At 39.6% G+C, this 15,322-nt stretch overlaps 1 protein-coding gene across 20 annotated transcripts in view; it reads left to right on the forward strand.

The window, feature by feature from the left end:
• RBFOX1 (RNA binding fox-1 homolog 1) overlaps nt 1-15,322 on the forward strand; it is a gene marked incomplete at both ends in the record, with an annotated part of 1,044,696 nt that overhangs the window by 927,137 nt on the left and 102,237 nt on the right. For 16 of the 20 annotated variants that reach the window (XM_079761233.1, XM_079761220.1, XM_079761228.1 and 13 more), the window contains 3 exons: nt 3,375-3,467; nt 5,202-5,262; nt 14,156-14,209. In XM_079761233.1, coding sequence (XP_079617359.1) covers nt 3,375-3,467; nt 5,202-5,262; nt 14,156-14,209 — 208 coding nt within the window. The remainder of the gene's footprint in view (nt 1-3,374; nt 3,468-5,201; nt 5,263-14,155; nt 14,210-15,322) is intronic. The other 4 variants (XM_079761226.1, XM_079761225.1, XM_079761229.1 and 1 more) reach the window with 2 other exon arrangements.

A 15,322-nucleotide genomic window follows, 5' to 3' on the forward strand; every position in this document is an offset into this window, starting at 1 on the left:
TGGAAATGGCTGGGGGACGGTCTCTCTGGTTATAGGGAACTTCCCCAGAAGAGAATTCTGGCAGACATCAGACGCAGGAGGTCTTATCACTCCTTGTCTGGGTGGGCTATATGAAGGTCCAGTGGAACAGGAAGGAAAGTCCCTTGGGTATTTGGGGCATTGTTTCTGGAGCAAGCTATTCATGAACCCACATGAACCCAACTTCACACAATTTTGAACTCGTCAGCTTGAATAGAGAAGTATTGAGAAGCTTGGAGAGAGAGAAGTTTAACAGAAATTGAGAGTACTGCTGCTAATAATAAAGTACTATCCTTATTTCAATGGTATGGAGTCTTCCTCCCAACTTTCCTTGGGATTCAGAATATATTTGCATCTTCATCTTTATTCCTCCTTGGCATACATAATGCAGATTTTTAGGCCAGGATGGTCTGCCTTGGGTTCAGACTAGATTCATGACAACTCGCTTCCTTGGGGTGATGGTAGACAGATAGGTTGAATGTTCAGGTTCACCTACATTCTTCCCAGCACTGTGGTGATAATGACTGCTAGTGCCCATAGACACCAATGATGCCACCAAGCCCTCCATCTATGACTGGAACTATGGAATTTTCCTCCTTTGCCTAGTGAGAGAATTGCCCCTGATATAGCTGGAATCCTGGTTTCCCTTAATACTTTACCTTAAATGTATGGCATGGCTATGGATGCTAGGGAATTTGGATTATAGGTGAGGATGAGAACATTGCAATATGATTTTGGCTGATCTAACATCCAAATATTGTGTCAGATAGATATTCACCTCAAAAACTCAACCCACTCCATAGGTTTGCACGTTTGCACTATAGACGTTGGTGGGACAATATTCTACTTCATACAAAGAACTGAAGCCTTCTTTTGCTGGTGCTCGGTGCTGTGAGGCCATGGGAACCCAAAGGCTGGACCACACAGCAGCTTTTTTGACAGATTCCTGGGCTCCTCTTGGGGATTCTGATCTGGTAGATGTATGGCAGGGCTCGGCACCTAAGTGTTTAATATGCTCCCAGTTCCTTCTGATGTGCAACTAAGTTTGGAACCCAGAGCCATCAAAGAGAGCAAACCCCCCAAATTGTGTTGTTTGCTCAGCAAAGAGCTATTATTATTCAGTTAGCAAATTTATCGGAGTGCCAAACTTAGGCATACCACCTAAATAGAGCCCTTCTCTTTTTTTTTTTTTTTTTACATTTTGAAAAGATGTTTATGAAATTATCTTTTTATTTTATTTTTTGTTGGCCTACTTTTATTATTATTTTTTTCTCTTTTTTATTTTATTTTATTTTTTTAAAAATTTCTTTATTGATTAAGGTATCACATATTTGTCCTCGTCCCCCCATTCCCATCCCACACCCCTCCCCACACATGCCCCCACCCCCCTGTTGTCCTTAACCGCTGGTTAGAGCCCTTCTCTTATGGAGCATATAATCTTATATTAATCAAATATTTCAGACCTATATTTTTTGTTATGTTGTTTTGTTTTTGTTAATCCTCACCCGAGGATATTTTCTCCATTGATTTCCAGAGAGAGTGGAAGGGAGGGGGGGAGAAATAGAGAGAAATATCAATGTGAGAGACACATCAATTGGCTGCCTCCTGCACACACCCTGACTGGGGCCAGGGATCGAGCTTGCAACTGAGGTACGTGCCCTTGACCACAATCAAACCCATGACCCTTCAGTCTGAGGGCTGATGCTTTAACCACTAAGCAACCGCGCTAGGACAAACATTTCAGACCTATCTTAATCACAGATCCTCACCATGGGAAATGTTGTGAAAGGTAATTCCGCCCACCCCCCAAATGAAAGAAATTTACTTTTTCACTCTGCAATCCTGCCAAAGAGCCACGTCCTCTAGCTTGAATCCATTCACAGCTGGTGTCCTCTACAGATGAGCTCACGTTAACACTGGAAAGTTCTCCGTTAGGCAGACCACAGGGCACCCTTCCCAAATGCCCTGAGCTTCGGAGAACGCTCTAGTGACCTCGTGAGTGATTGGGAGTTAACACTCGTTGGTTATGACTACCTTTTACTTATAATCACTGTCTATTTTATTCTTTGTAAAATAGAATACCTTCCTGCCCCAACTAAGCTTAAAGCCAGCGTTTACCTTTACGCATAGTTGAAATATCCCCACACATGGCATTATTTCACCTAGTTTACACTGTGAAAAACAGAACGAGCTGGGCAAATTGACACTGGCAGTGTTTCAAAAGGTTGGTGTATATATCTGAACAAGTCGTACACTTATTTTTAGGGGTTTTAAAAATAATGTGTCATATTTTCTGTACTCTTCTTAGGAACAGTGTCAGTGAAGAAAAAAAGATGGCTTTTGACAATGTAATGTTTAGTGGGGTTGTTTTTTGAGGCTGAAAAATTAACACAAAATTTGTCAGTGGTGAAGTGAAGGGTGGATGTCATCTACCAGTGGAAGAGGAAGTGCCCAGGGTTATCTTAGATAACATCCTATTAATAAAGCTGCTTTATTGTCTGCCTATTAATATGACAAATGAAAACCAACATAATGTGTTAGAACTTTATCATATGTTGACTCATTTCCCTTTTTGTTAATAAAGTAGTCTGGGGAGCTGACAAATTTCTAAGCATGTATATCATTTTTGGCTACGGGAGGGGGAAGTATTAATACAAAAGACTTACTTGAACTGTTTGCATTATTGATCAATTGATGTTTATTTCTATTCATTTCATGTGATTATTTTATTTATTAGATCCAAGAGTTTAAGATTTATTATAAAGAAGGTCTTTCCTTTTTTTTGTAGGCTTCTAATTTTTATTTTTGAGAAGTAAAGGCTGTAGAATTGATCAATTTGAATAACCCTAAAACTGCATGAGGAAGAGATGTTCTTAAAACCACACGGCATGACTCTGTAGGCAATGTTAGAAGATTTTGGCATTCATTGTTGAATTCTGTGCACACGTTTTATTTTACTTTATTCTTAATTTGCATGTAAAGAAAGTGGTTCCCTTTTTATTTTCCTTGTTATTTCATTTTATTCTCTGTGAAGACACCGTACATTTATTTTGATCTCATTTTCTTTCCGTTAGATTTATTTTCTTCTGTAGTGACATTTAGAAAGGTATTTTGGGTATCATTCTTTGAATTCTTCAGGGGTTACAGCTAACTGGTGACAGAAAAAAAAAATATCTTGTTCACATTTGTTGCTTACTGATTGCACATCTTAGTACTCTTATAATTTCTCTAATTTGCATGTTACAGAACGGAAGCCAGGACAAGACATAGAAATTAAAGCGAGAGAACGTTACACAGTGGTCGTTGACTGAAATAATAATCTGCATGTTGTTTTCCCTTCTCCCTCCTGCATGCAGGGATTTGGTTTCGTAACTTTCGAAAATAGTGCCGATGCGGACAGGGCGAGGGAGAAATTACACGGCACCGTGGTAGAGGGCCGTAAAATCGAGGTGCATGTTCAAAATATTTTCCTTTACATCTTTTTGATAAATGTCTGCTTTCACGCTCATTCGTTGTTTCAGATGCATCATTGTGTCTTGTATGTGACCCTATTCCCTTCTCATTGTTTATATATATATATTTATATATAAAAAGGAAAACTGGCCTTACTTTTTTTTTTCATTTTATTTTATTATGTTACTCTTAATACTGCTGAAAGGTGGATGGCAAACGTGAGACCAAAACAAGGTTAATCTGAAAGTTTTTTTATTTGATTTGATTTGATTCTTTTATTTTCCATGTGTTAGAGCCAATGGGTGCAGTAGGTTCCAGACAGTGGAGAGAGTGTTGCAAAAACAGAACAACATACAGAGCAGATTCTTTTTCTTTTTTTTTTTTCTTTCCACTGCAGGGTTGACGAGGGATCCACAGTGGTGTGCAAATTAAGCCAAATTGTGAAAGAAATAGCAATCAAAAGAACAATTGTTTTATATTGGTAAAAAATGAGAGGTTTTGTCTTTAAACCTTTCATTTTTTTTTAAGAAGTTAGTTTGAACCTTTGTATTCTTCTGATAATAAAGCAAATAAACAAACAGGATTTCCTGTTCAATATCTGGCCCCTCTTCATGGATAAAATTGATGCTAAAATTCTGGTACTCAGAAATCTCCTCCTTCTACCACTGGATCTCCCTCAACGTGGCCACAGGGTCATATTTGTTAAAACTTAAAAAAAGAGAAAAAAAATACCAGTTACGAATGCTTTAGTCTTTGGAGTAAGATGTTGCATATTTTGCCTTTTATTTTCCCCCCCTCGACGATAACGCTTAGGCCCCTCACCAAACTCTCAGTAACCATGGTAACTGTATACAAACCCATGCTGGCGATGGTGGTGAATGGTAAGTGGTGAAGTCCATCTGCCGTTACACGTATTTAGTGCTGATATCTCTATATACATATATATATACCACGTGACTTTTTTTGACTTGTCATATTAAGTTTTCTTGATGCTCTATTTTTTTGGATATTGGTACGCCTGTAATTGAGTGTACGTTCTAAGCTAGCCTGGAAGGCACTGACTGGATTGAGACATGACCGGTGCACATCTTACTCAGATCGTTAACTCCATATTGTGTTAAACAATGCACCCTCTCTTTTATCCTTTCGTTAGCTGTGACTTTAAAGCTTGAATGATTTTGTTAATTCTTGCGATGTCAAAGGCTCTTGTTCCGAGTGTTGAATGCTAGATGTTGCTTTCCCCCGATGGTTCTTCCCTCCCAAAGTGTTGCACACGGCGAAAACTTGTTTGTCCCTTTTTTTGACATTTATGTTCCCTTGTACCTTGTCTCTCCCTCCTTCTACTCCACTGCATGTTCCTTCATATGAACTTTATTTTCTGTTTAAAAGCTATTGTTTCTGTGTTACCATGGAGTACACGCATGCTTTTAAATCTTCAATTATGCAGTTCCTTTTAATTTGCTTTTACTGTCTCCTTATTAAACTTAAATGATATGACATTGCTTTATTGAAATGATTTGTAAGTTAAAATGGTTATGAAGTAAATGTAATTATAAAAATGTATGATTTTTTTGTTATGCACCTACTGCCTTTTATAAATTAAAATGCATTTTAGTTTGTTTTGTTTTATTTTTTTTTTAAGTAAGTAATCACAGTCATAATGCATGCAACTAATGGAACTGTGGGTTGGCCCCGGGATATGCGCTCACTTGAGTTTTCTGTGTGCATAGGTAAATAATGCCACAGCACGTGTAATGACAAACAAAAAGACTGTCAACCCTTATACAAACGGTGAGTACACCCTGGCCTTTTACCAGAAGTCGCCTGTACCTCTGAACCTGTCAAGTAATTTCACTAGAAAATCTGTTTCAACAAGCCCCGTTTGCCTTCACCTGCGAGGGTGTCCTTACTGCTGACCTGCTACAGTGAACCATCTGAGCCAATTAGATAATTTCCACAACGGGCCGGGGTTAGTTGCAGGTTAACCTGCGTGCTCTTCTTCCAGCCTCTCTAGGATAGCTCCCATTTGGGGGTGAGATACAGTCACTATTTGAGAATTGGTTGGATCATTTAATTTGTTGTTATAATAGTAAGTTGAGGGAGGGTGGAGGCTTTTTGTTTGTTTGTTTGTTAACCATCACCTCGTTGATCACTAGTCATTCTTGGGTGTGTGGCTGCAGAATTTGGTTCCTTCTTTGAGTCTCCTCTGGAGTTATTAGGCTTTTGAGGGGGCTTGGAGGGTCCCTCATGACGAGTTCTGAAGTGAGAGAAGAATGTGTGAGTGCTTACCTCTTACTCTCTGGTCATTTTGGGTCAGGCGAGGATGTTTCATTGACCCCTCGGGACAGTGCATTCCAGCCCTCCCTAACGGCCAAGTGTCACACACTCCCCACCCTAAGGACTCACATATATATGGAAAGTCACTTTACATTCCAATATTTTGATTCTTTAATCCTCCTCAGGGTACATCTCTCTTAAGATATATAGGGAGAAAGGCTGCTGATGTGCTGATCAGATACTTAATTGTACCAAATATTATAAAGAAAGTAATGCAGTATTAAAGTGTATATGCTTAGTGGAATATTATACCCATTAAAAGGAGCAGAGTTAAAACTGAGAGAGCCCCATAATGAATGAACATTTTTTCAAATAAAAAAATTATATGTATAGCATGATTTGAACTAAATTATGACGGGAATTACACCAAAGTGGTAATGGCTGAATTGAATTGTGAGACTGGAAGATATTTTTCTTTGTTTTATAGGTTTTTAAGAATAATTTTATTACTGTCATAAAGGGAAAGTATTGAATTTTCCATTTTTAACATTTTAATTACACATAAAACATGGAAATGTAGAGTCATTTGAAAAAAAAAAGAAAGAATGAAACATTAAAGAAAAGGCTAAAATATACTTTGAATAACACCACTGCCAACGGGGTTTCCTTTCTCCCTCCTCAGAGGACGCCTCCATTACAGATCTATGTCTGTACTTTTATTTTGCATTTTTGCATGTATCTGGAGTAAGTATCTATTTACAGCATTCACAGTATTTTGTACATGCTTTTTATGTAAATGGTATAATGGTGTACATATCATTTTAATTGGCGTTCATAAATCCATATGGAGTTCTTTCAGTGTTAATACATACAGACCAGATTCATCCTTTTTAGTAGTTACATAATATTCCATACATGGATCTATGGGTTCATTCCAACTTTCATGCTGATTGGATTAATTTTATTTTTGTTATGATCATTAGCATTTGGTAGTTTTGTTCTTCTTCTTCCTTGTGCCAGCAGCTGCCAATGTGGCTAAATAAGTTTGTTCATATTTTTAAAAGGGGCATCATTAAACAGATATATACTCTCAATATAATAGGGCTCTCCGCTGAAAGATCAGGAGAATTATTTATTCTGCTGACCCATTTTCTCAGCTCCAGCAGCCAAGACCTGTCCTTTAAATGGAATAGAAATTGCACAACAGACTTTGGCTGCCCAGTGCTGCAACGAAGCCACCTCCGATTCATGGGTCCTGAGGCCTTTCTACTTGGGTCAAAATGAGAGCACTGCCACTTGCCAGAGTTAATACATGACACCATCACCCTGACTGTTGGGAACTTTAAAAAATTATGAAGTAGTGAGCATGTGTGTGTGCATGCATGTTCTCATGCATATGCATAGATGCTCTTGTGTACTGTTTATGAGAGGAAATGAAGTCAGGAAGCTAAATATTATTCCTTAAGCCATATGTATGCATATTTATTTTAAAGAAAGAGTTATTGATCAATGTCATACCCAGGGGCTGAAAACTGGACCTGTGGGATTTTGCACACAATTCAAAGCACGTTCATTAACAGCCAACATTTCTGGAATACTAACTGTGTGGCAGTAGGCGAAGCATATTAAATACCCTGGGCCCACAGGAAATCCTATAGAGAGGAAATAGTTATCCCAATTTTAAAGATGCAAAAACTGAGGCTAGGCAAAAGGAAGTAATTAGTGAAGTCATTTGCTTTTGTTGTGAAGTAACACAATCTCTGGCCATTCCTGTGTGTATGTGAATGCATTACTTTCCCCATCATCTAGCGAAACAGCACTCAAATAGCAACCGGCGATGATAACGCAAGGCTATTCAGTGTGGACCCCAACTTCCTGCCAGATGTTGGCATAAGCAGCCCACATTCCATTCCCGGTAGCCATGCCTTCTTAATTTCCAGCAATGAGTCACGTGGGCCTCTCCTCCATGTACCTGAAAGGGGCTACTCAGAGGCTTATCCTGACACGTGGACTGAGTGTGGTACCTAAAGGGTCCATGGACAGTCACAGAAGAAGTGACTTAGAAAATCCAATACAAATTCTGATTACATAAAGACAGTTGGACCCCTTGGAGACCTTTGGTATTCAAAGAAAGCGGTTCTCAAAGTTTTTCCAATTGTTAGTTCATGAGTATCATCACTACAAAGACATTTCTGATAAATTGCAATACAACTTAACTGAAAATATGCAGAGACCCTCTTCGATCCTTAACAAGAGTGGTAGGAGGGGATATTATCAACACACACACACACACACACACACACACACACACAAAGAAAGTGGTAACTATGTGGAATGATGTATATGCTAATTAGCTTGAGTGTGACAGATATTTTACAAAGTATGAGAATATCAAATCAACAAGTGGTACACCTTAATTATGTACTGATTTTAGTTGTCACTTATACCTCAATAAAGCAGGGGAAAAAGAGAAAAGTCAGGACCAATGAAGTTACAGTGAAAAGAGAAAATTAAGTGATCTGTGAGATTCATTAGTTACCTTATTCATTCTCACAAACCATCAAACTTATGTTCAGCAAAATTATACATTACTGGAGTCATCACATTTTTAAGGTCATCTTCAAATGGTGAAATATAACTATTAATGCCAACATCACAGCCATGCATTCCTTCATTCGTGTAGCCAACAAAAGTTTGAGTAGCTGCAAAGTTTCCAATGATTAATAACATTGGACCCTAAGTGCAATGAGACAGATGGCTAGGAGACTGTGCTATGGAAGACTAGAGTCAATACTCTCATGGAGGATGTGGATTCTATTTCCCAGAACAGTTAACTTGGGTATAAGAGAAAACTATAGAATGACATATAAGGATTTGGAAACTCTACCCATCAGAAAGCTCCACAAACAGAAAATTGGGCTACTTACGTAGTGCTGATTTTTCCTGAGGATTCCAATACTCGGAGAGGAGTTGGGATTTACTCTGCCCATTGGAAGTCAAATGCTTGCTCTGCAACACAAGTTGAGAACCAGAATCTCAGGGATTTCCTAGATATTGGAGAAGTGTGGGGGTTGGATGGAGCTCTTTTATTTCTTAGAGATCTTAGGAAGGATAAAAACTGGACAAAGAGACTATAGGGAGAGGTGGAGTTTGGTATCAACTTTGCCTTTCTCTAGCTACCGACCGACAGGCAAGTTGCTTAAACTCTCCACACACCAGTGGCAATTGCAGACGTAATAGGATCTACTAAAGAGGATATTTGTGACTATTAAGGGAGATAAAGTACACAACACAGTGCCAAGAAACAGAGTGCCCTAAAAATTCAATGAGATTATAATCTCAACAATATCTAGCCATCTTGTTTGTTTTTTGCTATAGGTAGTAAGTTGCATTTTCTGACAAACATACTGGTTTAAGGATCAAATATTCAGATGCTGGTAGAGGCTAGGCAGGTAAAATAAGTGAGCAAACAGAGAAGGGCTGAGAAACTCACAGTCTTTTTAGGTTGTCTTTCACCTATATACTGGGAAAAGCAAGACATTTCTTTACTATAAGGAAAAACAGCACATGGTAACAATGAAAGACTGCCAACATGTATCCTCCAAGCCAGGCACACACTAGGGAGTAGTGGTGACTAACTAACTGGGAGTTTAATGGGATCTCTGTTCACCTCCAGCCATCTAAAGTTGCCATTTCTAATAATGTTTCAAGAGAGCCAGAAATCCTGTATTGTAGATGAAATCTAAATGTTGAGAACAAATATATGTGGCAGAAAAAAAAAAAAGAACAAAAGAAAAGGAAGGGAGGGAGGGAGGGAGGGAGGGAGGGAGGAAGGAAGGAAGGAAGGAAGGAAGGAAGGAAGGAAGGAAGGAAGGAAGGAAGGAAGGAAGGAAGGAAGGGATACTAAGTGAACCAAACACAATGTACCACTAACTTTTCATTTGGGGCACTGCCTCATGCCCCATTTCAATGACCAGGCCCTGGTATCCTCAGTACATGTTTTTAGAAAACATTGATGTGCAGTTTGGGAAACTTCTGTGGTGCATTTAAGGATACTTTCTTGAATGTGTTTCTTTGATATCTAATCCAATGTTAAGGAACATTCAAACCTGTAAAGAATTTTTGTGAGTTAATTTGAGCCAAACTGTTGACAATTGCCAGGAAACAGAATTTCAAAATATTGAGATAATGCTCTGGAGAATGGTGGTTTTTCACATATTTTATAAATTACCATCAAAGGAGGAGATATAAGACTGGGTTACATGAAATCCATTGGTGCTAGATTAGGGAGGTGGGAGAAAGCAAAGTGGGGAAACCTCTGGGATTGGATTAAAAAGTAAAATGATAGACAAATGCTTCTTTTACATAGGTGGGCATAAAATAGTTAACAGTCAACAACATGACAACAAAAACAATGAGGGAATTTGTGGTCTCTGCCCTATCCTTGTGCCCTGAAGGATCCAGAAAAAGGGAAGTTACAAGTTACCCTGATATTCCAAAAATAGGTTATCTAGTTGCAAAAAGACCCTAGGCTCAGTTAAGATCAAAGTTGATCTTTGTCAGGGAAGATACCAGCCTAGGACATGACTATCCCAAATAGACTGCTTTTTAATTAAAAAGCTTTAATTTCAGACCTTCCTTTGTGGTTACTCTAGGTCTCATGATCATGTTTGCAAGGCAGCACACTGGCCTTCCCTGAGGTAGTCAAATTAGCATGTGGCCCCACACCAGTAAAGTCCTAGCAAGGCCTGTTCAGGTTTTGTTTTTTTGGGTGTTTTTTTTTGTGTGTGCGTGTGGGTGGGTGGGTGGGTGTACACATTCAGACTTGCCTTTTAACACCTAATAGAGCCTTAGTTAACAGCAGGCATGTTGGCCAGCGTCTTTATGGGAAGCTGGCAGATGACCTTTGAGAAGCTGAACTTGAGGATGGGAGCACTGATTTAGAGGTGGCCCCTCTAGGCCCAGCTACAGAGGGGTCTCTCTAAACAGCTCCTGCGTCTGATATGGAGAGAGACCCCCATGTGTCTGGTCTGTGCTCCACCGCCTTGTTTTCTGAGGGGCGCTGGGAGGCCGGGAGCGGTGGGCTTAATCAGCTGTTCTCTTTTTGTGGTAAGCCTCATTGTTCGGTTTAATGTCCTTGATCAAAATCTGTGAATATGTAAGGCCTGGGGATGTACACAAACTGCCTGAGAAATTAAAACTGGGATCATTTTGTCCGTCTTCCTGACAGTGCAGGCTCCTGTCTCCAGCAGGGTTATCCCAAGGGTCTCTTCCAGGTACTAGATGGAGTCACAGGGACTAGGAGTCCATTTGCATGCAATTTGCATACATTTCCATAAGCCTGCCTGAGCTCTGTAAGTCTGAGTAGAGGTGATTTTCAAGGGCTGTATTCTTATTACCTTTCCCTTGAAGACTGTCACCCGTAACGGGGTCCTTCTTTATTAGATGTATATCAGGAAGCAGGTCGTTGGAGGTTGAAAGAAGATAGAATCCTAACCAAAAGGGAATGAGTCTATTAGAAAAAGCTTTATATTCTTTCAGTTCCTTTAGAGCAAAACTAAGTATGTATGGAGCACCGACTATTCACCAGATGCAGTTTTAGATGCTGGGAATTCATATTGGATGTCAGACCTGCTCACTTTACCAGTAATTCTAATAAAGGAGATGATTATAAAGACAATTAACAAGCAGAGAAAGAAAAAATATGAACCCAGGTAGTGTTAACAGCCACGCAGGAAATAAAAACTGGGAATTGAATCAGGGAGTAGCTCAAAGGCAGGGAAGGGAGTGGCATTAAGTAGCTTCCCCTGGGAAGACACTGGAGACCTAAATCAGGTTAGAGTTGTCAAGAGTGAAGGAATCAGTCTAGAGAGAGAGAGGAAAAAGAGAGAGATTAGATAGATAGCAGATAGATAGATGATAGATAGATAGATAGATAGATAGATAGATAGATAGATAGATAGATGGAAAAATTACTTGGCCCAAGGAAATGAGGAAGAGAAAAGCAGATGAGAGAAACATGATTTTTTAGGCCATCTTAGATACCTCTGAAAAATTTCTTTCTTTGAGGAAATGAAAGACCATTGGTATAACTTCTCTTTGACAGTTACATCGAAGTGAATTGATGGGTCCACACCCAGTGATGGTGTGTGCAACTCAAGAATTTAAGACAGCCGATAAGGATGCCTACAAGAAAAATCTTACTTGAGTAGTGTTAAAAAATGACCCTGTCTCCACTACCAGTAAAAGGTGGGGCAGAGGGAAGAAGGGGCAATAAATAAATAATTCATTTAATATAGCTCCATATAGATTTCTTTCACAAACTCTAGATTTCTATGAACTAGAAAGAGAATGTTAAATATGTTTAGATAACCCTGTAGCTTTATTTGCAATCAGTTCTCTCTCTCTCTCTCTCTCTCTCTCTCTCTCTCTCTCTTTAATTTCAAATAACTTGACGTGAACATCAGTTTTAGGTTCTCTTGAATTGGGTATTTTCTTCTTTGAGAAGCAGCGGGATTTCAGCTGGCCAAATTGAAGTCATTCTCTGCATTCATAGAACACATATTCTGAAATGTTTGGGGCAATATTTATTTTTATGTCACTATAGAAACTCCTAAAAGACAAGATGTGGTTAATATGAGAGAGGAAGTTGTCAGTATGAAGTTTAAGAAACCATTGGGACAATAGGTATCAGAATTTTATGTCTCTTTCTGTAGGTCTGAAATATAGCTAAGGATTTCCCATTAAGAAGTCTCCCAAGTAATTCAAAGACAACCTTTTGAAAAACTCTATCCTAAGGACATCGTGGGAACTGTAAACCGGCTAGCTTATTAAAGTTGGAACTGAAAGTTCATAGAAACTAAACATTTTCTCCGAGTATTCTAGAAAGTCCTCAAGTCCACTGGGGGCATATCTATTGAGATGTTGGAGCCTCTTAGTGGGTCAGTAGATTTTGGTCACCTCTCAGCTGTTCTTACAGGCACATCACTTAGGTCAGACATTGGGGTATCACACCTCTCCCTTCTGGAAAGAGCTGAGAGTTCTCCTTGTCAGAAACACCTTCCCACACATCCCAACTTTCACCACTGCCTTTGCTCAGGAACATTCACTCAAGGACCTCCTGTGTTTGACCCTCAGCCCAAGGACACAGGTTTTCCACAAAAGGCAGCACACGTGTCCTTCACTGCCTTTCAGGAGTTCCATATGATGGATGTTTTCATAAAGACGTGCCAGCAGGGGCAGGAAACGATCACCGAACCCTAAAACATGCTCATTCTTCTGAGATTGTTCCCCAAATAGTGACCAGCGGGTCTCTCATATGGGTAGCTTCTTGATTTGCAAATATTCTTCTATGCTCTTTTCTTGAGTAAAAGTTTTTGAAAGGCCATGATTCATTTGACAGAAAATGCTCCTTCCAAAACTTGGAAAATTATAGCATTCTGGTCATCTTATATACAGGTTATTTGAAAGTCACCTTAGATATCATGCATTGATTAGGAATTGGTATGGCTCTTGAAGGCAACTGAAATATATTCCATACTTAATCTCTACTGGATAAAAGTCATTTTCTTTAGGATTTTAAAAGCACTTTGGAAGTCTACAGTCTCCGGGTCATCATTAGGAATGACAATTATCAGAATACTAGAGGCCCCTCAGCCTGGCCTGCGCCCCTCTCACAATCCGGGACCCCTCGGGAGATGTCGGACTGCCAGTTTTGGCCCGAAACCGGCAGCCCAACATCCCCCAAAGGGTGTAATAGTACGAAAAGCAGCAGGTGACTGGAGAGGAGCCCCAGCTGCTCCATTCATCCCAGCCCTGCTACGCCTGCTGCCACCAGTTGGTAAGCTTGCTGAGCAGTGCTCCTGCTGTGGGAGCGCACTGACCCCTAGGGGGCAGCTCCTGTGTTGAGCGTCTGCCCCCTGCTGGTCAGTGTGCATCATAGTGACCGGTCGACCGGTCGTTTGGTCGCTTTGGCTTTTATATATATAGATATTGCTGCAAAGAATTCTATTCCTGTGAGCTTTCAAATTTTTGTGAACTTAACACACAGAGACATGCGATGAATTATTTAGTGGTGACCCATAAAAGAATAAAAGAAGGAAATTATTTAGTGGCTCTAAAAAATATTGATATGGAGGAAAATTAATTACCACATCACTTTCAAAAGGTTCACCTGTGGCTGGTCAGTAGTTTCCATTCTATTAACTTGTATAGGCAGAAAATCAAAGGAGGGAATCACTCTATATCCCTAGTACTGTGTAGTTTTCAAAGAATGTTTATATGCCCAAACTATTCTCTGAATTTCAAAATTATAAAAGACACCAACCCCTTAGATGTGCGGTTAATTTGCCACGATATTCTTTGTTGAATCAAAGGTGATGTTAATGTTTTGTGTATTTGTTTCAAGGCTGGAAATTGAATCCAGTTGTGGGTGCCGTCTACAGTCCCGAATTCTATGCAGGTAAACAGTTTCTCTTTTGCACGATGTCTTCTTGTTCTGTTCTATCTGTGCTTTGCCTGCCACTAAAGAATTGGGTTTTGTGTTAAAAAAAAAAATCAGAGCCAAGTAAATTCTTAAGTTCTGAGTGATTTTATGTATTTTTTATTATTATTATTTTTTTTTTTTGGCAAAATCAAAAGTGTTTCAAACCCTTTGAAAAAATAAAGGGGGATCATGTCAGTTCCACTGTGGAGCAGGCATGGAGCCACTCCTCCTTCTGACATTTCCCATTGTTTTTGCCTTAAAAAAAAGTGTGGAGACTTTGTGCAGGTGCATATTGAGCAAATGATCACACCCATTTTTGGTCAGTGCCTGGATGTGTTCTTTTAGCCATACATTTCTGTTCGGGGTTGCATTTTTTTCCCCCCTGGCAAAGCAGAGAATTGGATTAGTTATTCCAATAATGTGGCAATGAGTTGAACCTGCCAAGAGAAGGACTATTGAGAAAACTGGAAATAACTAAATTGTCTTTCTTTCTCCATTGATCAATTTTCTTTAGCAATTCCAGTGCTCTCTGCTTTGCCTTCAAGGGTGTATCTCTCTTCCCCCTTCCCTGCCTACCCTGCAACTACCTCTCAAGTGGGAAAGACACTATAGTAGAAAACTTGACCATCAAATTCAGAGAGAGAGTAGCCCAGAGCAACAGCGGCTGAGATTTTGCTCGGCTTGGCCTGTCACTTCTGCCTGTTGTGTCTTCGCTCATTAACAAGGCTGCATTTAACACCTGGGGACCTTAGGAGATTTGCCCCATGGGTATTGAAAAGAGGTCTTTCTTTGATGTGACCCTTACTTTTTAATAAGGAGAAAGCAATGACCACTTGGTCTGTCCACTTACTTAGGGAGTTCTTTATGGTAAGTCATACTCCCTGTTTTGTCTTTTCTGGGCTGCCTCACTGCGGTCACCGTCATGACACTAAGCATCCACCTTAGTGGATGACAAGGGAGCATGGGAAACTTAGCTACTTTGGTATAACCAATTTGATTTTTTTAAAAGGTAAATCTGGGAAGGTCCAATATGTGTTCTGGATTTTAGGTAGACAGTGTCTGCAGTTGTTCTTCCACATGTGGATTTTG

This window comes from Cnephaeus nilssonii (genome assembly GCF_951640355.1).
Source record: "Cnephaeus nilssonii genome assembly, chromosome: 2".
NCBI lineage: Eukaryota > Metazoa > Chordata > Mammalia > Chiroptera > Vespertilionidae > Cnephaeus > Cnephaeus nilssonii.